General features: G+C 43.6%; 2 protein-coding genes across 2 annotated transcripts; both read left to right on the top strand.

The window, feature by feature from the left end:
• Positions 1-126: 126 nt before the first annotated feature.
• Positions 127-7403, top strand: arf2b (ADP-ribosylation factor 2b). The gene is made up of 5 exons (XM_035145816.2): positions 127-281; positions 2591-2748; positions 3049-3159; positions 5259-5383; positions 5508-7403. The coding sequence occupies exons 2-5, from the start codon at positions 2601-2603 to the stop codon at positions 5667-5669; spliced, it is 546 nt and encodes a 181-aa protein (XP_035001707.1). The 5' UTR covers positions 127-281; positions 2591-2600; the 3' UTR covers positions 5670-7403.
• A 903-nt stretch (positions 7404-8306) lies between these two features.
• On the top strand, positions 8307-20496 carry grb7 (growth factor receptor bound protein 7). The gene is made up of 15 exons (XM_035144831.2): positions 8307-8459; positions 10097-10262; positions 10994-11120; positions 13098-13254; positions 13336-13457; positions 14474-14548; positions 15658-15795; positions 15895-16005; positions 16266-16364; positions 16579-16662; positions 16778-16894; positions 18840-18897; positions 19013-19100; positions 19339-19432; positions 19511-20496. The coding sequence occupies exons 2-15, from the start codon at positions 10102-10104 to the stop codon at positions 19655-19657; spliced, it is 1578 nt and encodes a 525-aa protein (XP_035000722.1). The 5' UTR covers positions 8307-8459; positions 10097-10101; the 3' UTR covers positions 19658-20496.
• The last annotated feature ends 1658 nt before the right edge of the window (positions 20497-22154 follow it).

A 22154-nucleotide genomic window follows, 5' to 3' on the forward strand; every position in this document is an offset into this window, starting at 1 on the left:
TGTATGTGTGTGTGTGTGACTGTGTGTTGTGTGTGTGTGAAACTTGAACAAACTTCACTTCCTCGACATTTTGTGAACCATATAGCACACAGAGCTGCGGAGGCTGTGATTGGACGGCGGGGCCACGGGGGCGGGCTCTTAGTGACACCATTTGAGCGCTGATTGGACGCGCTGTGATAGTGGGACGTGTCCGTACGCCGGTGTCTCCCTGGTTGCGCAAGACGCCATTTTGGAGCGACAGCGACAGATAACGGAACGATCGAGAAGCTGCGTTTTTAAAGGTAAATATGCGCATTGACGCGGTGCTTTTAGTTTAAATCGCGAGTTAACGCGAAGCAGTCTCTACTTTGTCCGAACTGCGCGTTTTAATCCACGTTTCGGTGCTACGTCACGATGCGCTGTCTTTACTGTGACGCGGCACTTAGCTAGCGGCGTTAGCACGGCCGCTAACGCAGATCCCGCAAGACCGAAAAGCCACCGAGAGAAAGGAGTTCGAGCCCGGGCGAACCCCCAGCGCCACGCTCCGCTGGTGCGTGTCTCGATACCGCGTCGCGGCGTGTGATTTAAACCGATGCGTTCGGTGTGATCGTCGCCTGTTAGCTGGCGGCTAGCAGCTAGCTAACTGGCCGAAGCATCCGCCCTTACGGGAGCTAACGTTAATCTGCCCCGCGTCGCACCGACCGACCGACAACACGCGACTTCCTCCGCTCTCTCCGGGAAAAGACCAAACGCACAATCGTTAAATTCCCACGCGGAGTTCGCGGGGTTAATATGTTTGGTCACATCGACGCTCCTCCGGATCGGCGGCCTCCTGCTGAGGTCGGGGTGTTGTTAGCATGCTAGCAGGGCGCCCACCTCCAGTAACATTATCCGTGTTGCCGACAGTTCACCAGCTGGACCAGGCCTCTGTTCTCCGGTGGTCGGGTTTCTGCGACGTTTATCCGGTTACCGACGCGTCTCGAGCCGCCGCCGCCGGTTCGTATCGTGGCATCAACCTTCACGCGGCGGTTTAACCTTTAATCGATCCGTCGCCAGGTTTGTACGATGTAGAAAAAAAAATGTCAACTTCCTCAAACCTCAAGTTGACGTGTTTTGAGATGTCACGTTCTGTCCGAACAATAGTTGAACATCCAGATCCGATCCACGCTGAGGCTGAGGATGATTTCTATCAGCGGGTCAACCTGCCGAACATTTCTTAATTCATTATGTTGTTTTGAGTAAAACCCGAAAGGAACCAGGAAGCTAACCTTAGGGAACATTCCCATGTGTCCTGTTTGTCCTACCAACAGCCTTTGGCCTCACACGTGAAGTGAACTGTCATTTATATCAGAGATTAACTCAGTCTTTACATTTACAAGCCATAATAATCGATTTCTGAATAGATTTCATTTAAAATATTTTTTTTTAGAAATGCAGTTTGCAAAATATATAATATCCACTGATATTTCCCCAGAGTTTTAAGTGTTCATTTTCTGTTATGTTTAATCTAGAGGTAATTTTCTTCTCAACTTATTTATTATTAATATAATGGGTGTTTCTTGGTAGTTTTTCCTTCCTCTTGGTTTGGTGTTAACGACAGACGATGCCGCACCTTGTTACACCCTATGAGACAAATTGTAATTTGAATAGAAGCTATAAAAATAACATTTGATTAATCTTGTCTTAAAATTGTGGAAAATGTCCCATTTAACTTCCATAATCACATCAATATAAAAGCACATTTGAGAGGTTGGAAACATTAAATGTGTGACATTTTAGCTGTGACATCATTCTTGCTCAATAGTGATTCATATTTTGATATTTCCTTAATTCCAAGGTGACGTCTTCACGCGTCTTGTTCTCTGACTAATACTTCAAATCCTCTACGTTCAGTTTACAGTGGTGTCAAACCAGAAATTGTTGCTTAATAAAAATGGTAAAATAATCTTTCAACTATCAACGTAATTGCAGATTAATTCACCGAACATTTCTGCTCTGGTTCAGTTTACAATCAGAAATAACTGAAAAAATACAATTTCAATCATATCATTTCAAGAATCTTGAACCTGTGAAAAATATTCTTTAAAAATTACTAAAATAACAAATCAATCTTAAAAATATTTCACTTAATAATTTGTTTTCTTGTTGACTAACTAATCCTTGCAGCTCCAAACTTCTTATGTTTAGCATCATTGTCGTGACGAGGACAATAACTGGTGTTGTTGGGGTTGATTGCTAATGTACAGCCACAAACCTTAACCCCGATGTTTAACCATTAGCTTATGTAAACATCTCGACTGTGCTCCGATGTTACGCCTTAACTGCTTTAACAGACGGCTGTGAGGGTATGGATTTTTTTCTTGCTGCAGTAAAGCCAAGTCTCCGGACCTTACTCGCAGGTCAAGTCTGAAAATGGCTTCAATGTGCTGCGTTTGGTGCTGATCGTGAAATAAAATATTTACTGCCAGGCTACTCGCCTCGGTGACAGGTGGTACTTTAATTATCTCGATCATGCGCTCTCGATCTCCTCCTTTCCTCTTTCTGAAACTGAAAAGCTGCAGACGTGAACACCCCTAACTCTTCTTCCTCCTCTCTCCTCCTTCTCCGACAGCTTCGTCACCATGGGGAATTTATTAGGGAACCTGTTCAAGGGCCTGTTTGGCAAAAAGGAGATGAGGATTCTCATGGTCGGCCTCGATGCTGCTGGAAAAACAACCATCCTATATAAACTGAAGCTTGGAGAGATAGTCACCACCATTCCCACCATTGGTATGAACGTCTACGTAATAATTCAACTCACTCTGCAAATGCTTTTTTTGTGTTTGTTTTGAACAGGTTTTCCTCGTCATTGTAGGGATGACTGCCTTCTGATTAAAAACCATTGAAAGTATTTCATTATCAAAATAGTTGGTTTATTTTCTGCTTTGTTTCCCAGCCCTGCTCTGCTGAGCTAATTTGAAGCTCTGGGACACTTGCACTGACCCAAAGCTTTTAATTAACCTGAAATTAATTAAAGTTTTAAAATATTTTTTTGTCCTTGACTCGTCTGTTTTTCTCTCCTCTGTCTAGGTTTTAACGTGGAAACTGTAGAATACAAGAACATCAGCTTCACAGTGTGGGACGTGGGCGGTCAGGACAAAATCAGGCCGTTGTGGCGCCACTACTTCCAGAACACTCAAGGTGAGAGGACGTTGTGTTCGCTGGCAGCGGTGTCAGTGACCATCACTGCCAATAGGTGGCCTCGCTGATGCATAAAAGATGATCTTAGCGTTAGAGAACCAATGACTCATACACCATTGTTCAATTCTCAAAGGGAGTATTGTGTTGTTCCTCCCTGAATGTAATTCATTTGTGTGAAGGCTCTGTAGGATAAGAGATGTCAGATGCAGCTAAATTGTCAATTCAACCAGTATTTTGATTAGGTTTTACAATGATCCATTACATACAAAAGTCCATTATGATTTGAGATAATTCAGCAGCTTAACGCCTCTGGTCGGGCTTGAGCTTCTCATCGTCTTCTTGGCTCGCACCACACGAACATCACCCTCCACACACGGAGCATCCAAGTGCAGAATTAAACATGTCAATCCTTTTTGGATGTGACGGTTACATTCAGCATCTTTTATCAAACCCAGTCCAGGGACAGGATGTCTTACTTCAGAGCAAACCCAGGGTTTCTGCTGCTGGTATAGACGCAGCTTGTTGTGTCAGAAGATTAAATGTTTGACTTTTCTTTAATTTCTTACCTGACACTTCAAGGTCTCTCAATATCCTTCAAATGAACTAATCCACAAATGAAAATCTCTTCATTTCCATATTGAACCTACCATAACTTGCTCTGAATTAAACCTAATCGACGAGTGCGAGACTCGGTTTGACTTGTTGTTTATATCTGTCTTATTCATCCTCTTTCTTTCACTGAGTTTTGACTCCTTTGGATTAGTGATCATTTGACGTGTCAGTAATTTAACAGACAGTGTTGGTACATATGCAGCAACTCCTGTTACAGGCTCGAGTTGTCCGTGTGACCACGTCGTCAGCTCCTACAGAAATAACCCAACAACAAACCAAAATAAAGTGAGCGACATGATGATGATGAAACTTTTGTACACATTAAAAACACTGAACTGACTCGTGTAGCAGAGCATCTTCGCAGGTCATTTGTCTTCATGGTGACAAATCTGCCCCGAGACCTTTGTCTTTATCTTGTCCCCCAGAGACACGACACTAAATTCGTTCAAATACATTTGAATGAGATTCGGATTCTTCGGAGTCATGATTGCTCAGGAAGGCCGTGCTTGTTGGTTTCCTACAACCACCCCCCCTTTCTTTAAGTTTGTACTCCGGTGATGAAACGTTTGAACGAAGACTTAAGTAGAATCAGTTTCTTCCCTCAGTCTGAGCACGTTCTGCTGAGTCTCCTTTTCAAAGTGTCTTCTCCACTAAAATGCTGCATTTTGATAAAGGCAAGTCGTAAAATGTCTTGGCAGCACAAAGTCATAAATAATGATACCATCAAAGTTTGTCAGCTTTTAGTTTGATGGGATTTTCACACTCAACTGGGCCACAGTTAACAAGCAACTCATTTTTTATCTTATTTTAGTTTTGGAGTTCTGCACTTGACGGAAGCGTTTGGTAACATGACAGCTCGATTTTCATAGCTGGCTTTTAATATCCAGTTTTTCAGAATAATCAAGACAACATTTTGAGGTCATTGTTTGCGATAACGTGTGGAGCTGCTCTCGCTCGTCAGAGCATGAACACAAGGCTTTGATCGGGTCAAAGAGACTCATTAAGCAGCACAAACAATTTGCACATAATTAATTATTAATATGGAAAAGTCACAGCTTTTGATCTGGTCGGGAGGAAAATGCTTTTAAGCCAGAAGACAAGTTGTCTCAAAGTGACATTTCTGTGTTACAGCGAATGACACAGACATATGTGACAGTTCATTTGAAATAGAACAGACAATATTCGACTGTTCACAACCACGGGGCCCTTTCTAAAAATGGACGTAGAAAACTGAAGCCAATTTGGATTTGTGTATTAGGGGGTGGATACCACCGTGTGATTGACAGCTACTAATGTCCAATGGGTGTATATCTCAGGTGTGGGTGGGCGTGTAGTGTCCGCAAGCTCTCAGTCAGGCTCCACCCCCCTCCCCATCAAATATGGTAACTTCGATTCAGATGGTAGAAAAACCAAGATGCCAAACTCTAACGTGTGACGCCACGTTGAGATGTCACTTAGTAAATCACCATCACTGTGTGCGTGTGCAGGGCTCATCTTCGTGGTGGACAGCAACGACAGGGAGAGGGTGAACGAGGCGAGGGAGGAGCTGGCCAGAATGCTCGCCGAGGACGAGCTCAGAGACGCAGCGCTGCTCGTTTTCGCCAACAAACAGGTGAGTTTCTTATCTGGATCTCTAGATGTTGGTCTGAGCTCTTCACACCGAGGTGGAGTCGTCTTTAATAACCCGTTTCCTATTAAACCTGCATCCTCATAAACTTTGTCATCTTCTCCACCAGGATCTCCCCAACGCCATGAACGCTGCAGAGATCACAGACAAGTTGGGCTTGCACGCCCTCCGCCAGCGCAACTGGTACATCCAGGCCACCTGCGCCACCAGCGGGGACGGCCTGTACGAGGGCCTGGACTGGCTCTCCAACCAGCTGAAGAACCAGAAATGATCCATTCCACCAGTTTTGATTTATTTTTTTTGTTTTGTTTGTTGTTTATTTTTTCTGTTTCAACACAGCGGCAGCACCGGACCCAGGCCCCTCCGCTCCCATCGAACCTCCAACCTTCAACCCCAGCTCTTTCTTTCAAGAACTTCCATCATTCCCTCGCTCCCTCCCCCCCCCTGCTCTCTCCCCTCGTCAGTGGGGCTCTAGCCTGTGCTGCTTGTGTGTGGGCGTGTGAGTGTGTGTGTGCGCGTACGTGTGTGTACCTTGTGTGTTCAGCGAGAGTGTGTGGGTGTGAAGGCGTCTCTGTGTGCGTTGGCTGGGATTGGGAGTAACCCTGGCGTGCCTTTACACACCTCCTGTGAAATCAGCAGTCTGGTTTTCAAGCCCCTCTATGTCTCTCTCCCTCTCTCTCTCTCCCCCCTCTCACTCTCTCTCTCAATCCACCAACCTCTGCTCCCCCACTCTCAGTCTTGCACGGCCCCCTTCCCCCCCACCCTTACTCTCCAGAGGAAGCATGGTTTTCATACGGCAAAGAAAGAGCAAGGGTGCAAGCTCTCCTCCCTGTGTCTCGCTCTCCCCCTGTAGTATCTATGTTGACTAGAATTGTTCGCCCGCGTTAGACTGAATGCTACATGTTCATTTCAACCTCTATTGATTTTCAACCCACCAGTTAGAGATTCAGTAAATTGCATCTTAACCTGTATCAGGTCGACGCAAATCACAAAAACAAGAAAACAACAACAACAAAGGCCCATCCTTGATCATTCTTGTGTCACTTGAAAATCATGCTGTTTGTTTTGTTATTATTATATTGGAATATAACAGATTATTCTTAGCAATGGTTCTCCAATGAACACTACCTTTCTCTCCCCCTGCCCCGACCTCCCCACTAAATGAGACCGTGAAGCACAAGGCAAGCCAACAATCTTAAAAAAAGTCTACGTTTTAAATTAGAAACCTGCAAGTATATGCAATTCTAGATTTTTCCGATTCTTTTGGTAGCTGGATTTGGATTCACTGGATAAAATTGGATTTCTCAAGACGACCTCCAGAGTAATTAATCATTCTGACAGTGTTCCTACTTAATGTAGGTGGAAAACAAGGTGTTGGGCATTTCACAAACGTCAGCCGGTTGAGACAGTGTCCCGATACATTCAAGCTTCACATGTTATTCCTTTCAGAGATGTTACATGTTTTTTTTTCTGTAACTAGTTTTAGCATTTCTATTTGTACTATGACTGCTGAACCAAATGCATTTGAGCAGTATGACAAATCCTGTATATGGAAGTAGTGTGTCCTCGAGGGCCTGAACTCCGTACTGAGGTTTTTCCTCACCAACGGTTGGCAGTTACACTCTGAAACCCGAAAAGCATCCAGCTGTCTAACGTTTGGGGTTGGGATGAAGGATTGGCACCAAATATGAAGGCTTCTCTTCCTGTGAACGGTCCAGACACGAAGAAGGAAAACCCAGTGCGAGCGTCTGGGTGTTCGCAGGCTCCTACATTCTTCACGACTGAAAGCCCCGACCGAACTCTCTCAGCGTCTGGAGGTCCACCTGTGAAGGGGGATGGGTGTGCAGGGAGCTGGTCGAGAGGTCCGGCGGGCGTCCTCAATGCAGAACCGTGGGAGTTAAGCTGGCACTTCTGTCAAGAATGATTGTAAATCTGTAAGTTCCCCTGTAAACTGTTTCCGTGGGGATTTCCTGAACACATTAATAAACATGATTTGATCCAACAATTGATGGAGAAACTGACTTTTTTTTTGGTTTCAAGTGTCTTGTTCTGGTTTTTAAATGACAGTATAATAAAATCATGTTTAAATTTCTCCTTTGATTGATCTTAAACTTCTTGCAGAGGCTGAACAAGCTGTAAATATCTTACTCAGAGATATAATTTCATCCAGGTCAGAGAGAAACAAGTGTCCAGCTCAGTGTCCAACACCAGGGGGAGACATTCTGTACTTTCTGGTCATAGATAAAAAAATAAAGATATGTAAAAATATCCATTATCAACAATAAGAAAATTGGCATATATCATTTTCAGTTAAATTCATATTTTCATTATGGATTCATCTGCTGATTATCTCCTTAATTTAGCAGTTTATAAGAATTTGTAAAATACAGGGATTGCTTGTTTTTTCCAACTTCAAAGTTATAAAAGAAATTACAATTTAAAATGCATAAAAAGGGAAAAAGCACAGAATCCTCAATCAATATTAAAAAATACCCAGTACACATACAGTGAAAAAGATGATGCATTTCTACATCTATTCATGCATTTACATTTCATTTATGGTTTATTATTAATTAAATATCATTGATAAATAATCTTAGCACTTTTGCTTCTCCACGTTGGGACGATATACAGAAATATTTTGTACATAAAAAACTAATTTGCTGATTAAATGATCTTGTTTTTAATTGTTTGATTTATAATTCTATAAATTATTGTCAGACAATCTTGAATACAATACAGTAGAAATGACAATATTACCATTAACATTGTAAATAATGCATAAGACATAAAAAAACATGCTAGACAAAAGTGATATTTACTTGTTTTGATCCAACGTGAGGCTCCGGAGGTGTCGGGGGGGCGGGAGGAGGCGGGAGGCCGGCCCCCAGCGCTCACCTGCCGGGCAGACTCCTCCCTGCCTCCGCTCTCTCCTCGCGTCTTCGCTGCAGAGACTCAGACTCGTTTGTTCACGTGAAGAATGAAAACAACGCGAGCAGCTGATCGTCTCCTGAGGAAGTGACACGATGTCAAACCGCTGAGACGCGCACGAGCTTCTCAGGTGAGTTCCTCCGCATGCTAACCGCCGGCTAACAGGCTACATCCAGGCAGGTGCCGGCGGCTTCTCACCGCCAGAATAACGCTCCTGTAAACAGCTGGAGTCCGCCGATGTTCGCCGAATCCACCATTGTTTCGTTATCAACGTATTCGAAGTGTGTTTTCTATCGACGGACCTTCATTCAGGGACAAATGAGGAAGATACATTATTTTCTGAATGAGGTTTGGTGCTGCGCCTTCACACCAGTTTAGATTCCAGGCTTTCAGAGTGAGTCAGTGCCGCTGCTCCGTATTACATTCACTTTACACACGATTGAAGGATTTAAGGTGGAATGGTTTCCTCACCTGCTATTTCAGTGTGTGTGTTAAACATTATGTCTCAGGAGGAAACTTATCACCGACCTACTTCTCTTCTCTGCTGTGGAAAGTGTCTGTTAAAGATATTAGAGGTGTTTAATTGATTAATTAGTGTTGTTCCTCCATTCGTCCATATATCACATGGAATAACATGGACCCAAACTGCCAACGCATGAAGTGTCATTAAATCTATTCAGTTGTTTTTGTGTGTAATTATGCTCACGAACAAACAAATGGACAGATTTTAAAACAGAACATTAATCGTTAATTGCACATCGGTGTCGTCTGCTCCCGAGGAAACAGGTTGTTGGTTGTGTTCAGTTGTGTTTTGTTCTCAGGTGGTTGTGTCTCATTTCCATCACTGGTGATCAGAGGTGGCAGGAGAGCATCGGGGATCTGTGTCTGTCTAAAATCAATGTTGACAGAAATCTTGGTTTATATTGTAAACACAAAGATTTGGACAAAACCATTTTATTATAATGTACAAGGGTTTTAATGTACATTTACTTCTTTGACAGTTTCCAAATCTATGACACCATGAGACGAGTGTTTTAAACTGGAGGACAGATGTTTTATATTCAGATCTCACACACACACACACACACACACACACACACACACACACACACACAGGTTCAATCAGGTTCATATCAGGTTCACATCAGGTTCATTTCTCTCTGGCTCGATGCCTCGTCTCGTCTATTTTCGGTAACGAAGCTATGACTCATCCTTGTTATTGTTCTCTGTGTGTATAAAGTTATATTTAGTCATTTCAGTCGTCAGGAACAGTTTGTTCCGCGTGTGAGTGACGACGAACCCGTCTTTTTACAAATCGGATTCACGTGTTTGACCCAAATAAAACCACGAGCTGATTTCTGAACCAAAGCCAGAACAACTCCAGCTCAATCAGTGCAGTCCAAAGGTCTGAGGCCTCTGCAGCTGTCTAACACTAATAAAGTCATTTTTAAACTCAACTGAAATAGTTTTTGTTTTTAAGTTAATGAGTAGAAGTGAATGATTTTTACCTTTCTCTCATTTAAAAGAGATAAAAGTCTCCTAAACGTTGGAATAGTTAGATCACACTCGCCTGTTTTTAGTTTTTACTTGTTCTAAGCTGTTGTGTTTCATGCTTTTAATTTATTTATCTCACAGTTAAGTTTCTCTTTTAAGCACTTTGGGTCTGAGGTGCTTGTTTTTAAATGTGCTCTTAAAGAGTTTAACTTTGAGCAGTTTGATGTGTACAGAGCCAGATATGTGACTCCCTCCCTCCCTCCCTCCCCTCAGGTAACATGATGGAGGTGGCAGGCCCGTGGACAGAAGTGTTCGGGCGCTCGGAGAAGTCTGAGGGGGGGGGGACGCTGCTGCAGAGCTCCACTCTGACTCTGGCTCCTCTGCTCGACGACCCTCCCTCCATCCGCCGCTCGCAGCCCATCCTCATCAGCTCCAACAGGTACGAGCCACGGGAGCTCGAACACGCGGGAGGAAGCTGATTAACACACACTGTGGACATGAGTCAGTGTTATTGACTCAAGTCGGTGACTCAGCCTCAGGCCACAAGTCATCTGATGTTTAAAGAAGTTTCTTTTTACGACATCAACGAACCCTGAAACTCCCGGGTTGAAAGACGCGGATCATAAAACTGTCATTGCCGATCAGGCTGCGTGTTTGTTCTGCTCTGACACACGGAGCTGTGGATTTCTCTCACTTCTTTGCTTCCTGGTTGCCCTGTGGTTACAGACACATTCTTTATTTATGATATTCTATAATAGTGTTTGATATAACCGTGGTAATTGCTCATTTACCAGACATAATGGTTGTGACCTAATTAACCCCGGTTTGCTTTTTATGTGTTTGTCAGTGTAATTACCAAAAAAATTGGAGTTGTAATCATAATGGATTCGTCTGTCCGAACTCTGTGTTCTGTATTTGTTCACGTCTTCTGAAAGCTTACGACACAGAGCAGTACCACCAGAAGTCACAGGGGGGCAGTGTAGCCAATAGACGACCATAAGACTCGTGGAATAAATTTGGAAAAGGGACATTATCACAACCATGAAAACAACCAATTATCGGAAACTCTCAACCCTTCGCTGCCCTCTAGTGGATGTATTGCTTAACAACCAAACTGTCTGATTCCGATCAAACAATTTTTGAGCTTGTTGTTTCTTTGATTCTCTCCAGGCGGAAAACCGTCAACTCGTTCTCTTCCTCCGTCCCGTCCATACCCAACCCCTTCCCAGAGCTGTGCAGCCCGTCCAAGTCGCCGGTGCTCGTTGGTTCGCTTCCCCCGGTGTCCAGCGACAAACACGTGAGTGAACGTCTTGTTGTTCAGCAGCTGCTTCAGGGAGGACAGAGCCAGACGTTAGATCTGGTTTATCGTGTTGACAAAACTCACGTTACATCACATCACGTTGTTGGTTTCATTATTACAGAGCCTCGGCCCAAAGAGTTTAGCTTCGTTAACTCCAGAAAATAAAAAGATCAGAGCTCAGAAACCTCCGGAGGCAGCGACCTCTCACACGAGCACATTGACAGAAAAAAACACAAACACAACAGAAACACGATCACAATAGAAGTGAGCCGTCGTTCGTGAAAACCGGGTCAAGACGAAAGCTGCTTAAAATGTATATTTTTCATCTTCAGTCTGAAGCGATCGTCTTGTGCCCGACAAGTTGAGAAATCACGTTTATATATAAACGAGAGCGTCTGCTGTGTTAATCCCATCGCACCTGCCCAGATGTTCAGGGTCTGACAGGCGGCGAGCGGCGAGCGGATCCTGTAAACACACGAGTCTTCGCCTGTTGGCTGAAGCCGTGGGTGCAGGTCGGTGTGATTGTGATTGACAGGTGAGCCGTGTTGCCATGCCGGCGCTGCCTTATTTTGGCTCCCAAACACCGCCAGAGTCAACATGTCTGTTGTTACGGCAGCGTGTCACCGTGCCACACTCGCCCCGGGTGATTTATGTTCAGTGATGGAAGTGAACTGGCTGACATGTACTCAGGTGATTCACCTTGACCCACAAGAGGCTGTATTTACTCTTCTTTCTATTATCATATTATTATTTTTGTTGAATTTTTCTATCCATTAGTTCCTGTCAGTCTTTCATCACAGCTATCAAATTAAAAAAATGCCCCAAGAAATAATTAGATAACATAAAGATCTTCTGCACCTGAATTCTGTGCATCTAAAATAAAACAACATTTTTACCCAAATTCCAAGAATAAATATTCTGTTCTCTTTTGTCACACTGCCCCAAAATTGAAGGCAAATCTTGATCGCCCCCTGGTGGCCGCCTGTCAGCTTATTATCTCCCCATATTTTAAAACGTCACTATCACAGTTCATCGTGTTTGTTTAGTTGTGAAAAGCTTAAATTATGATCAAGAATAATATCTTTAATTCCACAGCCCTAGTTCAGGTGCCGAGCGAATATTTCTTCTTTAATTTACCAGCTCATAAAATAAAACACAGGCTCATCTCTGCAGAATCAGTTTCGTACAGATTGTGAGTCTCTACGCAGACGATGTGAGACGGTTTCGAAATGTTCCTACGTTGAGTTCAGCGTCTGATCTCCGAGTCGAAGTGGACTGACCAGATATGGAACAGTGAGGAAGGAATGTCCCTCCTCCTCCTCCTCCTCCCATAATCCTCTCTGGTGGATAAGTAGCCATTATTCGTCCACGCTGACGCCAGCACTCGTCCGACCAGTCGGGGCTTGTTGACTGACAGACGCAGGTTTCTGGTCGGGCAGGTTTGTTTTCTTTCGCTGTGAAAACGTGCGTCTGGATCCAGATGCTGTGTCAGACAACAGATCTCAGAGAAACGACCTGAGTCACCTGCAGCTTCAGGTCTGAGTGGAGGCTGCATGTTTCCTCTGGGACTCAGTCCAACGATATGCAGCTTTTGATCATTGCTAAATTGTATGTGTGAATGGGAGGGAATCATCTTGATCGCCCCCTAGTGGTTGGCTGCAGTACCAGTCATAAACCCTGCCTCCTCCATGTTGGTGAACGGGACATGGACCAAACAAAAAATACACTTTTATGTTTTAAGTGTTCACATTTCTGATAAGTTTGGTTTTAATTAGTTATTTGATGATATAGTGAAACATGGCGGCACCTGTATCCAAGATGGAGGAGACACGTCGTCCATCTTTATTTACATCCACCTCTGAATGGAGGGATTTTAGTAAAAGAAAGATAAATATAATATATTCTAATGTAGCATCTGTGCTTGAATTGTCATATCACCAGTTAACTGAGGATCTAAGTTCTCCTCCTCCTCAGCTGATCAAGGTTTATGGCGAGGACAACCACAGCCGGTCGGTGTGGGTCTCTCCCGGAGCGACAGCCCGAGAGGTGTGTCACATGTTGGTCCAGACGGCGCACTGCAGCGACCAGGAGAACTGGGCTCTCCTCGAGCTCCACCCCCCCCTCGGCCTCGGTACGTCCCTCCTGGTAACAACTGTAAATGTGACGTGATGGATTCAACGATTCTCACACCGTCGTCCCTCTGTCTCCTCAGAGAGGTGTCTGGAGGATCACGAGGTTGTGCTGGAGGTTCAGGCCACCTGGTCTCTGAAGGGGGACACCAGATTCGTTTTCTGCAAAAACTACGCCAAGTACGAGTTCTTCAGGAAACCAGTGGTACGCAGAATAAATCACACGCCCCAGCGCCTCTCCCTCCCTCGGTTTTATATAAGAGAAGAGCTGAGGAGGGTTTTCACGCTCTTTATTAAACATGTCGGTGCAGCAGACGTTGACAGAGTCTGACATCATGACAGTTACTGATCCCCGATGATTGGCAGGTTGCGTGCTGGTGCAGACACGCAGACTTACTTAATGCCTCAGTTATTTCATTACATCGCCTGGCGTCTGTCGCCTGTGCTGCTGAACAAAGGCGACAGTTCAGGCTGAAAACTGGTTCTGCTGAATCACACCGGCTGTAAAACGTGGCCACACTGCCTCCAGGAGGCAGCAGAGGGAATCTGATCAGGGACGTGCTGCAGCATTCTGCTGATGTCAGGATCAAACCTGCAGTGGGTTTAATGTGAGCAATGCAAACAGTCGCCCTCTGCAAACAGGACACAGACCTTGTGATTATCTTTATTAGTCTAATCTTTATTTATCATTATTAATTATGACAGTTTATTGTTTGTCAGCAGGATTACGCAAAAGCTACTGAGCCCATTTTCTTAAACGTTGGTTGATTGATGCAACATGCACCGCTGGGTTTAATGTTTTCACCATTTTCCAAGAATAATTCATAATTTCTCTTTTCGGAGAATTCATGCATCCTTTCCTTTCCTCCATGTTTCTTAGTTTTCATTTTATAATAAATGTCAAAACATAGGAAACCATTGTTTTGACCGACGGGGAGAATACGTCATTTCTTGGCGGTGGTTATAATTAATACTTTAATACAAACATTTTATTCTTTATACTTTTGCCTCAATTTTCATATGTATTTGCAAACGAGGACATGAGCAGGATCTTTCTCTCTTTGCACGGCTGGTAATTTACTGTAAATTAAAGTTATTATTCAGTCTTTAATTGATCTAAATAAAGGAGCATGACTCCTGCTGGAGTCTCTGAGAAGTCAAGAGTCTTTTCCTGGAGTCTCACGTCCTCTCTGTCCGTCCTCCCTGTCCGTCCTCTCTCAGCTCTTCTTCCCAGAGACCATGATCTCCGACAGCGCAGACGTCAACAAGGGGATGACGTCATCGGAGCTCATTCAGGTACGACGGGTGAAACCAGGAGTTCACAGTTAAACACACAAGACAGAGTTACAAAGTAAATTTCAACTTTCACTTCATTAATAAGGTAATGTTTTGACTCATTCCATCGTTTGAAAGCTCCGAGTCTCCTGATTCTGTTTGTGTGAAGTATTTTATCATTGAAACAAATTTATTTCAACAGAAAAGTTCCCACTTCTTTCCCTTTTGTGCCAAAAAACCCACTTTTGTGTTTCCACCATGTTTCTGTTCCTCTGTAACTTTGGTTCCGTGTCTCTGACTTGTTGGTTGTAAAGTTTTAAGAGTTCTCTTCAGAGGAGACCGAGGTTACGACTCTAATCAAAAGGCCCGAAGAACAATAACCTCTTTTATGTTGGACACATTATTTTCCTCCTTGTGCACAAAATGGGGCGACTGGTCACAGATAGAGGAAATTTAAATGGAGAGATGTGAGAATGGAAATGACATTTATAATAAGATATTGAGTTTTATCTGATAACCCCGGCCTAGAATATAATTTTTCAATAAAACCTTTAGTTTGTAAAATGAAAGAAATTTGTGTCATAAAATGTCTCATTTGGTCCAAACGTCCGTCAAGAACCGAGAGATGATCAGTTTAAAACATGGAAATACAGAAAATCAGAGGATGAGGGTCAAGAATCTCAAAACAAAATTGACGTCAGTCCCTAAAAGTCAGTTTAGTCATAGAGGTTGTTTTGTAAATGCTATTTTTCACTTTTGATTTTTATGTCCAGTTTCACTTTCCCTTTTGTTATTAGAGAGCAAAGCAATTCAGATTTATGAGCTGATAAAAAGTTATTCATTCCTAAGATGTCGTTATCAAACCCTTGTGACAAAGAAATGTCATTGAGGTTTGATATTTTACCCTTTAAACATAAACTTTATGATAAGTAACCATAGATAAAAAGACCCATAGAACTCGAATGAAGATTATAAACATGAATGCTCATCTTTTGATTCTGTAAAATATATAATAGTTTTAATATCAGTTAACTGCTGGAACTGAAGAGTCTGTGTCTCATATTGTGTTGATTTATTTAATTTTTTATTGGCCAGTGGATAAATAGTTCAGGTTCTCAACCTTCTCACAGAACCTGCTGAGATCTGGGACGTGTCCGGAGATCCAGGGTTTCCTCCACGTGAAGGAGCCGAGTCGTAAAGCCTGGAAGAAGGTTTACTTCTTCCTCCGACGCTCGGGACTCTACTGCTCCACCAAGGGCTCGTCCAAGGTCAGAGAGCCAGCTTCTTCTTCACAATCTCAGTCTGTGGAGACGCCAGGAAGAGTTTAGATGGATGAAGAACATTTCTGTGTCTCTGTTTGGTCCCAGGAGCCGCGGCACCTGCAGTACGTGGCCGATCTGGAGGATCTGAACGTGTGCACGGTGGTGAACAGCCGAAAGCTGTACGGAGCTCCAGCGGACTTCACCTTCTGCATCAAGGTAACGGCTTCCTCCGGTTCGGAACCGTCACGGAAACAATCCTCAAACAAGACAGAACGTAGATTGAAGTTAAAAGTACAAATCGAAGACGAGCTGTAACTCACTGTGTGTGTGTTTGTGTGTGTGTGTGTGTGTGTGTGTGTGTGTGTGTGTGTGTGTGTGTGTGTGTGTGTGTGTGTGTGTGTGTGTGTGTGTGTGTGTGTGTGTGTGTGTGTGTGTGTGTGTGTGTGTGTGTGTGTGTGTGTGTGTGTGTTTTTCAGCCGTGCAGGAACCCGGTGCGTGTTCAGGACCTGAAGATCCTGTGTGCAGAGAACGAGCAGATACGAACGTGTTGGACGTCGGCTTTCAGATTGTTCAAGGTTTTACATCACTTGTTTAATTCTGCTCTTTATTTCTTTACTGATGCAACAGTTCATGCTGTTCTCTCACATCAGTATTTGTCCGATAAAGCTGATTAGAGGATCATATCTCTTCAAACTGATAGTGTCCTGTTTGTCCGTGTGTGCAGGTCTAGACAGTAACATCTGATTTATGGTGTGTGTGTGTGTGTGTCTGTCTGTGTGTTGTTGTCAGTATGGGAAGCAGCTTCAGTGTAACTACCAGTTGTCAAAGTCGGCTGCACAAAGTGTGGAAGGAAGAAACCTGACGGAAAACAAAGTGAGTTCGTCAGATATCATTGTTATAGATTATACGAAGAGGAGGATGCTGGGAAATCATGTCTTAACTTTGTTTGTGTGTGTGTTGTGTTGTGTGTGTGTGCGTGTGTGTCCAGTCAAACTCGGAGGACAGCCTGGTGGCCATGGACTTCTCAGGGAAGGCCGGAGGACGGGTCATCCAGAACCCGACGGAGGCCCAGAACGCAGAGAGGGAGGAAGGACAAGCCTGGAGGGTGAGGAGGGAGGGATGAGAGGAGGGAGGGGGAGAGAGGAGGAGGGGGATGAGAGGAGGGAGGGAGGGTCGACCGCAGAGCTGAGGGGGAGAGAAGAGGGGGAGCAATAAAGAGGCAGTAATGATGCGAAGCCTGAACTCTCTGAGGAGGTGGACGACTGAGTCCCTGTGGTTTGACGCTGTCATCAACAACGTGACGGACGCGGCGACGTGGCCGCGGGTCAACACACTCCGACAGGAAGTAAACAAAGCGTCAGGTCGTTCAGATTAGTCGAAGCAGCGTTAATTGATTTTCAACAAGCTGTAAAAACAACACTGATCTATTATCAGCAGAGCAAACACTCATTAATGCACACACACACACACACACACACACACACACACTCACACACACACTCACACCACACACAGAGCGGCGGTGTCATTAATTTGGAGGTTGTAACAACAGTGAGATTAAAAATGAAAATAATTTCACGGTGTATAAACCCTGAACAATGCTCATATATTTATATTGTAATGACGCCATCATGACATCATTTAAACCTCATGACCACCAGTGATTGGTTCACGGAGTCAAGCTTCAGATCGTGTGTCTAATAATTATATGGTCATTTTATTGGTTGTGATAGTTTCATGTATTTCGCCTCCAGGGAGTTTCTTCACGTTTCGATCAGTTGTCTCTTGGACTCGAAGATGAACTGCTTCGATTTCAGTGGTCAAAGGTCAGAGGTCACGGTGACCTCATGTTACTGTGAATGCAACATGTCGGGAACGGAGTCATGTGATATTTAGAATAAAAATGTTTTACTGCAGCTTTAAACAACTTCATTTGTAGATAAAACAAGAAAAACTGTGTTTCAACACCTCCAGTGAATCACTTCACTTTAAACTGACATGTTTTTAAACGAGTCTGGGATCAGATCATGTGACTCCTCCTGTGTTTGACCCATGTGACTCCTCCTGTGTTTGACCCATGTGACTCCTCCTGTGTTTGACCCATGTGACTCCTCCTGTGTTTGACCCATGTGACTCCTCCTGTGTTTGACCCATGTGACTCCTCCTGTGTTTGACCCATGTGACTCCTCCTGTGTTTGACCCATGTGACTTCTCTTTAGCGCCGTCGTCATGTTCTCGGATCTGAGCTGGAAACCTGTGTTTGACCTCAGCGTCTGATTGTGACTTTATTTGTGTGGAGGCCTCAGTTTTACTGTTTAAACTATAAAACGTTCAGCTCGGCACAAACTGTCGTCCGACGGTCGTTTTATGACCAGATTTAAGGAACCGTTTCAAACAAGTGTTTTTTATTTGTTACTGGAAGAGATTTAGATGCATAATGAGAAAAAAAGCAGTAAAAAAATGAAAGGGGAATAAAAACCTGTGTTTTATTTTTCTGCTGATCTTGAACATAAAGATAAAAACATTTATATCTTCTCACCCGTGTAAAATCCCCGGTTAAAGCAACAGGATTAACGACGTCTGTGGCTCAGATTTCTCCCTCGAGACGCCGCAGACCGACGGTGAAGAGAAACCTGACGTGATTATTTAACTCATTAGTTTAATAATTAACAAAGACTCAAACACAACGTGAAGCAACGTCAGCAGAGAAAACAACAATAACTAGAAAGACAGTTCTGCCCATAGATGGACGACATGAATGTCTCCAAAAGCATATCAAGCACCCCTGGTGGCGAGCTGCAGTATAGGTCATAAACCTGCCTCCTCCATGTTAGCAGATGGGACTTGGAGTGAAATAAACCACACATGTATATCTGTGGAAATCAGGGAAATCTCACATGATGAAGAAAAAAAGAGTCTTTCTTGGCTCATGTCACATCCTTCCACCAAGGTTCGTGGAAATCTGTTCAGTAGTTTTTGCGTAATCCGGCCGACAAGCAAACTGAAAACATATTCTTGTTGTGAACTCTTGTGTGTTTCTTCTGTGACAGAGGAGAGAAGCTCTGAGGTGCAGCCTCCCCAACCTGAACTCTGCTGCGAGACCGTCCTGTAAGTCGAGTCCTGATTCTGCAGTTCTGTTCAAAAACAACATACATACGTCCCGTTGTCTGATTCCTGACTGACCGACGCTCCTGTGGTTCTCTCTCTGTGTGTTCGACTGCAGCCATCCACAGGACACAGCCCTGGTTTCATGGCGGCATCTCCAGAAAAGAAACTCAGAGGCTGATAGAGAAGCAGGGGCTGGTCGACGGGTGAGTGACAGTTGGAGGTTTAGACCCTGGGGTACACCTGGAGTGTGGGTAGGGGGAGGGGCGTCTGGGATACGTGACCAGAAACCTCCACGACGCAGACAATCGATGTGTGGAATAAAAGAACCAGACAATAAATGTGAAGAGAAAGATCAGTTTGAATAAATCCGATCTTCTGTCTGTAGGACGGATGTTCCTCAGTGTCGGAGCTGTGACTTCACACGTGTGTTTGTGTCTGCAGGATGTTCCTGGTCCGTGACAGTCAGCAACACGCTCAGTGCTTCGTCCTGTCGCTGTGTTACCAGCTTAAGACCAAACACTACCTGGTGATCCCTGTGAGTCCCCCCCCTCCTGCAGGAGATAGACACGTCCTGTGTTGGCTGCAAACTGTGATTCTGTGATTCTCTCCGCAGTTCGAGGACAGCGGCAGGAAGTCCTTCACCATGGACGACGGTCTGACCCTGTTCATCGACCTCCTGCAGCTGGTGGAGTTTCACCAGATCAACAAGGGCATCCTCCCCGTCTGCCTCAAACACCCCTGCGTCTGCGTCGCTCTGTAGACCCACAGCCTGCGACCTCTGACCTTTACCTCTCCTCCTGACCCAGGATCAGTCGGGCGCGTGAACGTCAAGTCCAAAGTGTGTCTGCGTCATCACATCGCTCTGATATCTGTGAGGCGCCGCTGATAAAGAGCAATTAGACGACTGGATTTCGTCATCTCCAAAGTGCCCGAGCAGTTCAAAGGTGTGTGTGTGAGTGATAACGTTATCACAGCGGCTGTGAGACGTGGACTCGCGGGACTGAAGCCGATCCTCCGCCCCACCTCTCTTTAATATTTTTAATTATCCTCCACGACGGCCCCAGACAGTGGTGGGTTTTTTATTTTTAATTAACGAGCCCCGGTCCCAGCGGAGGCGCCTTAATTAGCGACGCCGGACAGACGTTTTGACTTCAGGGATGTTTGCAGCGTTTTTTTAATCACGTGCACTTTGATTCATATCCATGCAGTCGTGGTGAGAAGGTTCACTGAGACGAGGGCTGCACCAGAACTCATTGACGACTGTGGCCATCAGAGGGCGCTCTCAGTCAGGGATCAGCAGAAGGGTTCATGGGAGTTGTTCAGCTGTGTGATTTGGTTCTGATGTGAATCTTAGAAGAGAAGTTTGAAATGGTGAAGCCCCCGGTTGCCGTCATGTAGCAGGAAGCTTCTCACACTGTGTGAGGTTCACTAACTTCTTTATGTGCCTTAAATCTCGTATTTTAATTAGAACAAACTTTATATGAATCTCCATGAACTCTTCCGAAGCTGTATTTGCACAACGAGGGTGTAGAGAAACTTGTTTGTTAACAGAGCTGCAACATTTGGACGTTTGAGCAAATAAAAGTGATAATAATGTTTTATACATGAGAACTTTCTGTAAAATCTAACTGAGGAAGACTGAGATGTGGTGAAAACTCTGGAAAACAGCGACTGTCACATGTGGACTTTAACTTTAAACCTTTACACGTCTGTTAAATCTGAAAAGCTTACGAGTAAGTTTCCCAGAATAAACTAATTATGGAGACGAGGACGTCAGCTGAATAAATGAATAATTATAATATTTATCAGTGTTTACATCGAGCTTCTCAAGACACCAAATTAGAAAATGACAGTTTATTGCTGGTTGTGTAGAAAAATCATTTTGCACTTATTGTTTAATTTTTATCATCATGAAGATGCTGTTGTTAAAATGTCGTCACATAAACAAACATATTGTCAATATATTACTTTTTTCTATCAAACAGGGTTCGTTAGTTTTATGTATCATCACTTGTGCGTATTTTATATGTTGAATAAATAATTTGATATTAAACAGATTTTCCTACATTTAAAATGTTTACTGAGATATTTACTGAAGTAAATATAACCAGCATGTATTCAAGTATCCAAAGTAAAAGTACTTGTTCTGTTGTTATATTATAATATTGAATTACTCTGATTGTTGCATTGACACGTAAACAATATTCTTTAATGTCGATTCCTGTCAAAATGGAGCCGATTATATCAATAATCTAACATTTAACATTGTGATGATATTTAAGTACTTTTAAGGTACTTCTACTTTGAGTATTTTTTATTTTAAACTGCTTGTTAATAGAACATATTCATTTGAACACTGTGGTTCTCTCCTCTGCAGACGGCTGCTGCAGCTGCTCTGATTTAAATTCAGTTATTTTAAAACCTTTATCAGCCCCAAACTAGACGAGCGAAATAAATAAATAAATAAATAAATGAATCTGGCCGGGGTCCTGACGTCGCCTCTGGTGCCGGAGCATGAAAGTGGGCCTCGGGGTCACTGGCGTCCTGGCAGAGCGTCTGCTGGACGAGCTCCACGCTGAGGCTGCATCGAGCTGGAGAGCCGATTTCTCCGAGCTCTGACCCACTCTTGGAGGAGGGGTTGCCATGGTAACAAATTTTTTTCCCCGTGCTGGCCTAGATGGGCAGGTAAATGAAGGGGTGAGGAAGACAGAGGGGGGGGGACGGGTCAGCGAGGCTCTGAAGAGACGTCTGATTAGATTTACCACCGAGGATGTGAGACCCTCCTCTGCACCGACTCATCTGAGTTCTACAGAAGATGGAGGAGCAGGAATATCTTTATTATTGGTCCAAATAAAAAGTCTTTCAGGTTTTTTTTACCTCAACCTATGTAGTTATATATCTTATGTATATATTTTTTATTGAATTTATATTCCATCATTATTCACATTAAACATATCACTGAGCTCTGTTTTATTCTGACTGTTTTATTTCTTTATTATCTATGAGTTAAGTAGTTAAGTAGCACTTAATAAATTAATAAATATACAAATATAAGTTTCCCAAACGTTGATTAAAACACATAAATATATAAATAAAATAGTGTATAGTTAGATTACATTAGTCACTAGAGATAATATTTTTAACTCATAAATAAATAAAATGTGACGATTTTTCATCCTCATTCAAATCAATGATGCTCTGTTCAATAAATACAACAACACAAACATCTTAGTAGAACAAAGTTTAACAGTTTAAAC

This window comes from Hippoglossus stenolepis, chromosome 21 (assembly GCF_022539355.2).
Source record: "Hippoglossus stenolepis isolate QCI-W04-F060 chromosome 21, HSTE1.2, whole genome shotgun sequence".
Taxonomy (NCBI): Eukaryota; Metazoa; Chordata; class Actinopteri; order Pleuronectiformes; family Pleuronectidae; genus Hippoglossus; species Hippoglossus stenolepis.

Coding starts and splice junctions, on each gene's coding strand:
- arf2b (XM_035145816.2), top strand. CDS start 2,601: ATGGGGAATTTATTAGGGAACCTGTTCAAGGGCCTGTTTGGCAAAAAG. Junction 3,160..5,258: donor CTACTTCCAGAACACTCAAG/GTGAGAGGACGT, acceptor GTGCGTGTGCAG/GGCTCATCTTCGTGGTGGAC. Junction 5,384..5,507: donor TCGTTTTCGCCAACAAACAG/GTGAGTTTCTTA, acceptor CTTCTCCACCAG/GATCTCCCCAACGCCATGAA.
- grb7 (XM_035144831.2), top strand. CDS start 10,102: ATGATGGAGGTGGCAGGCCCGTGGACAGAAGTGTTCGGGCGCTCGGAG. Junction 16,006..16,265: donor ACTTCACCTTCTGCATCAAG/GTAACGGCTTCC, acceptor TGTGTTTTTCAG/CCGTGCAGGAACCCGGTGCG. Junction 19,101..19,338: donor AAGCAGGGGCTGGTCGACGG/GTGAGTGACAGT, acceptor TTGTGTCTGCAG/GATGTTCCTGGTCCGTGACA.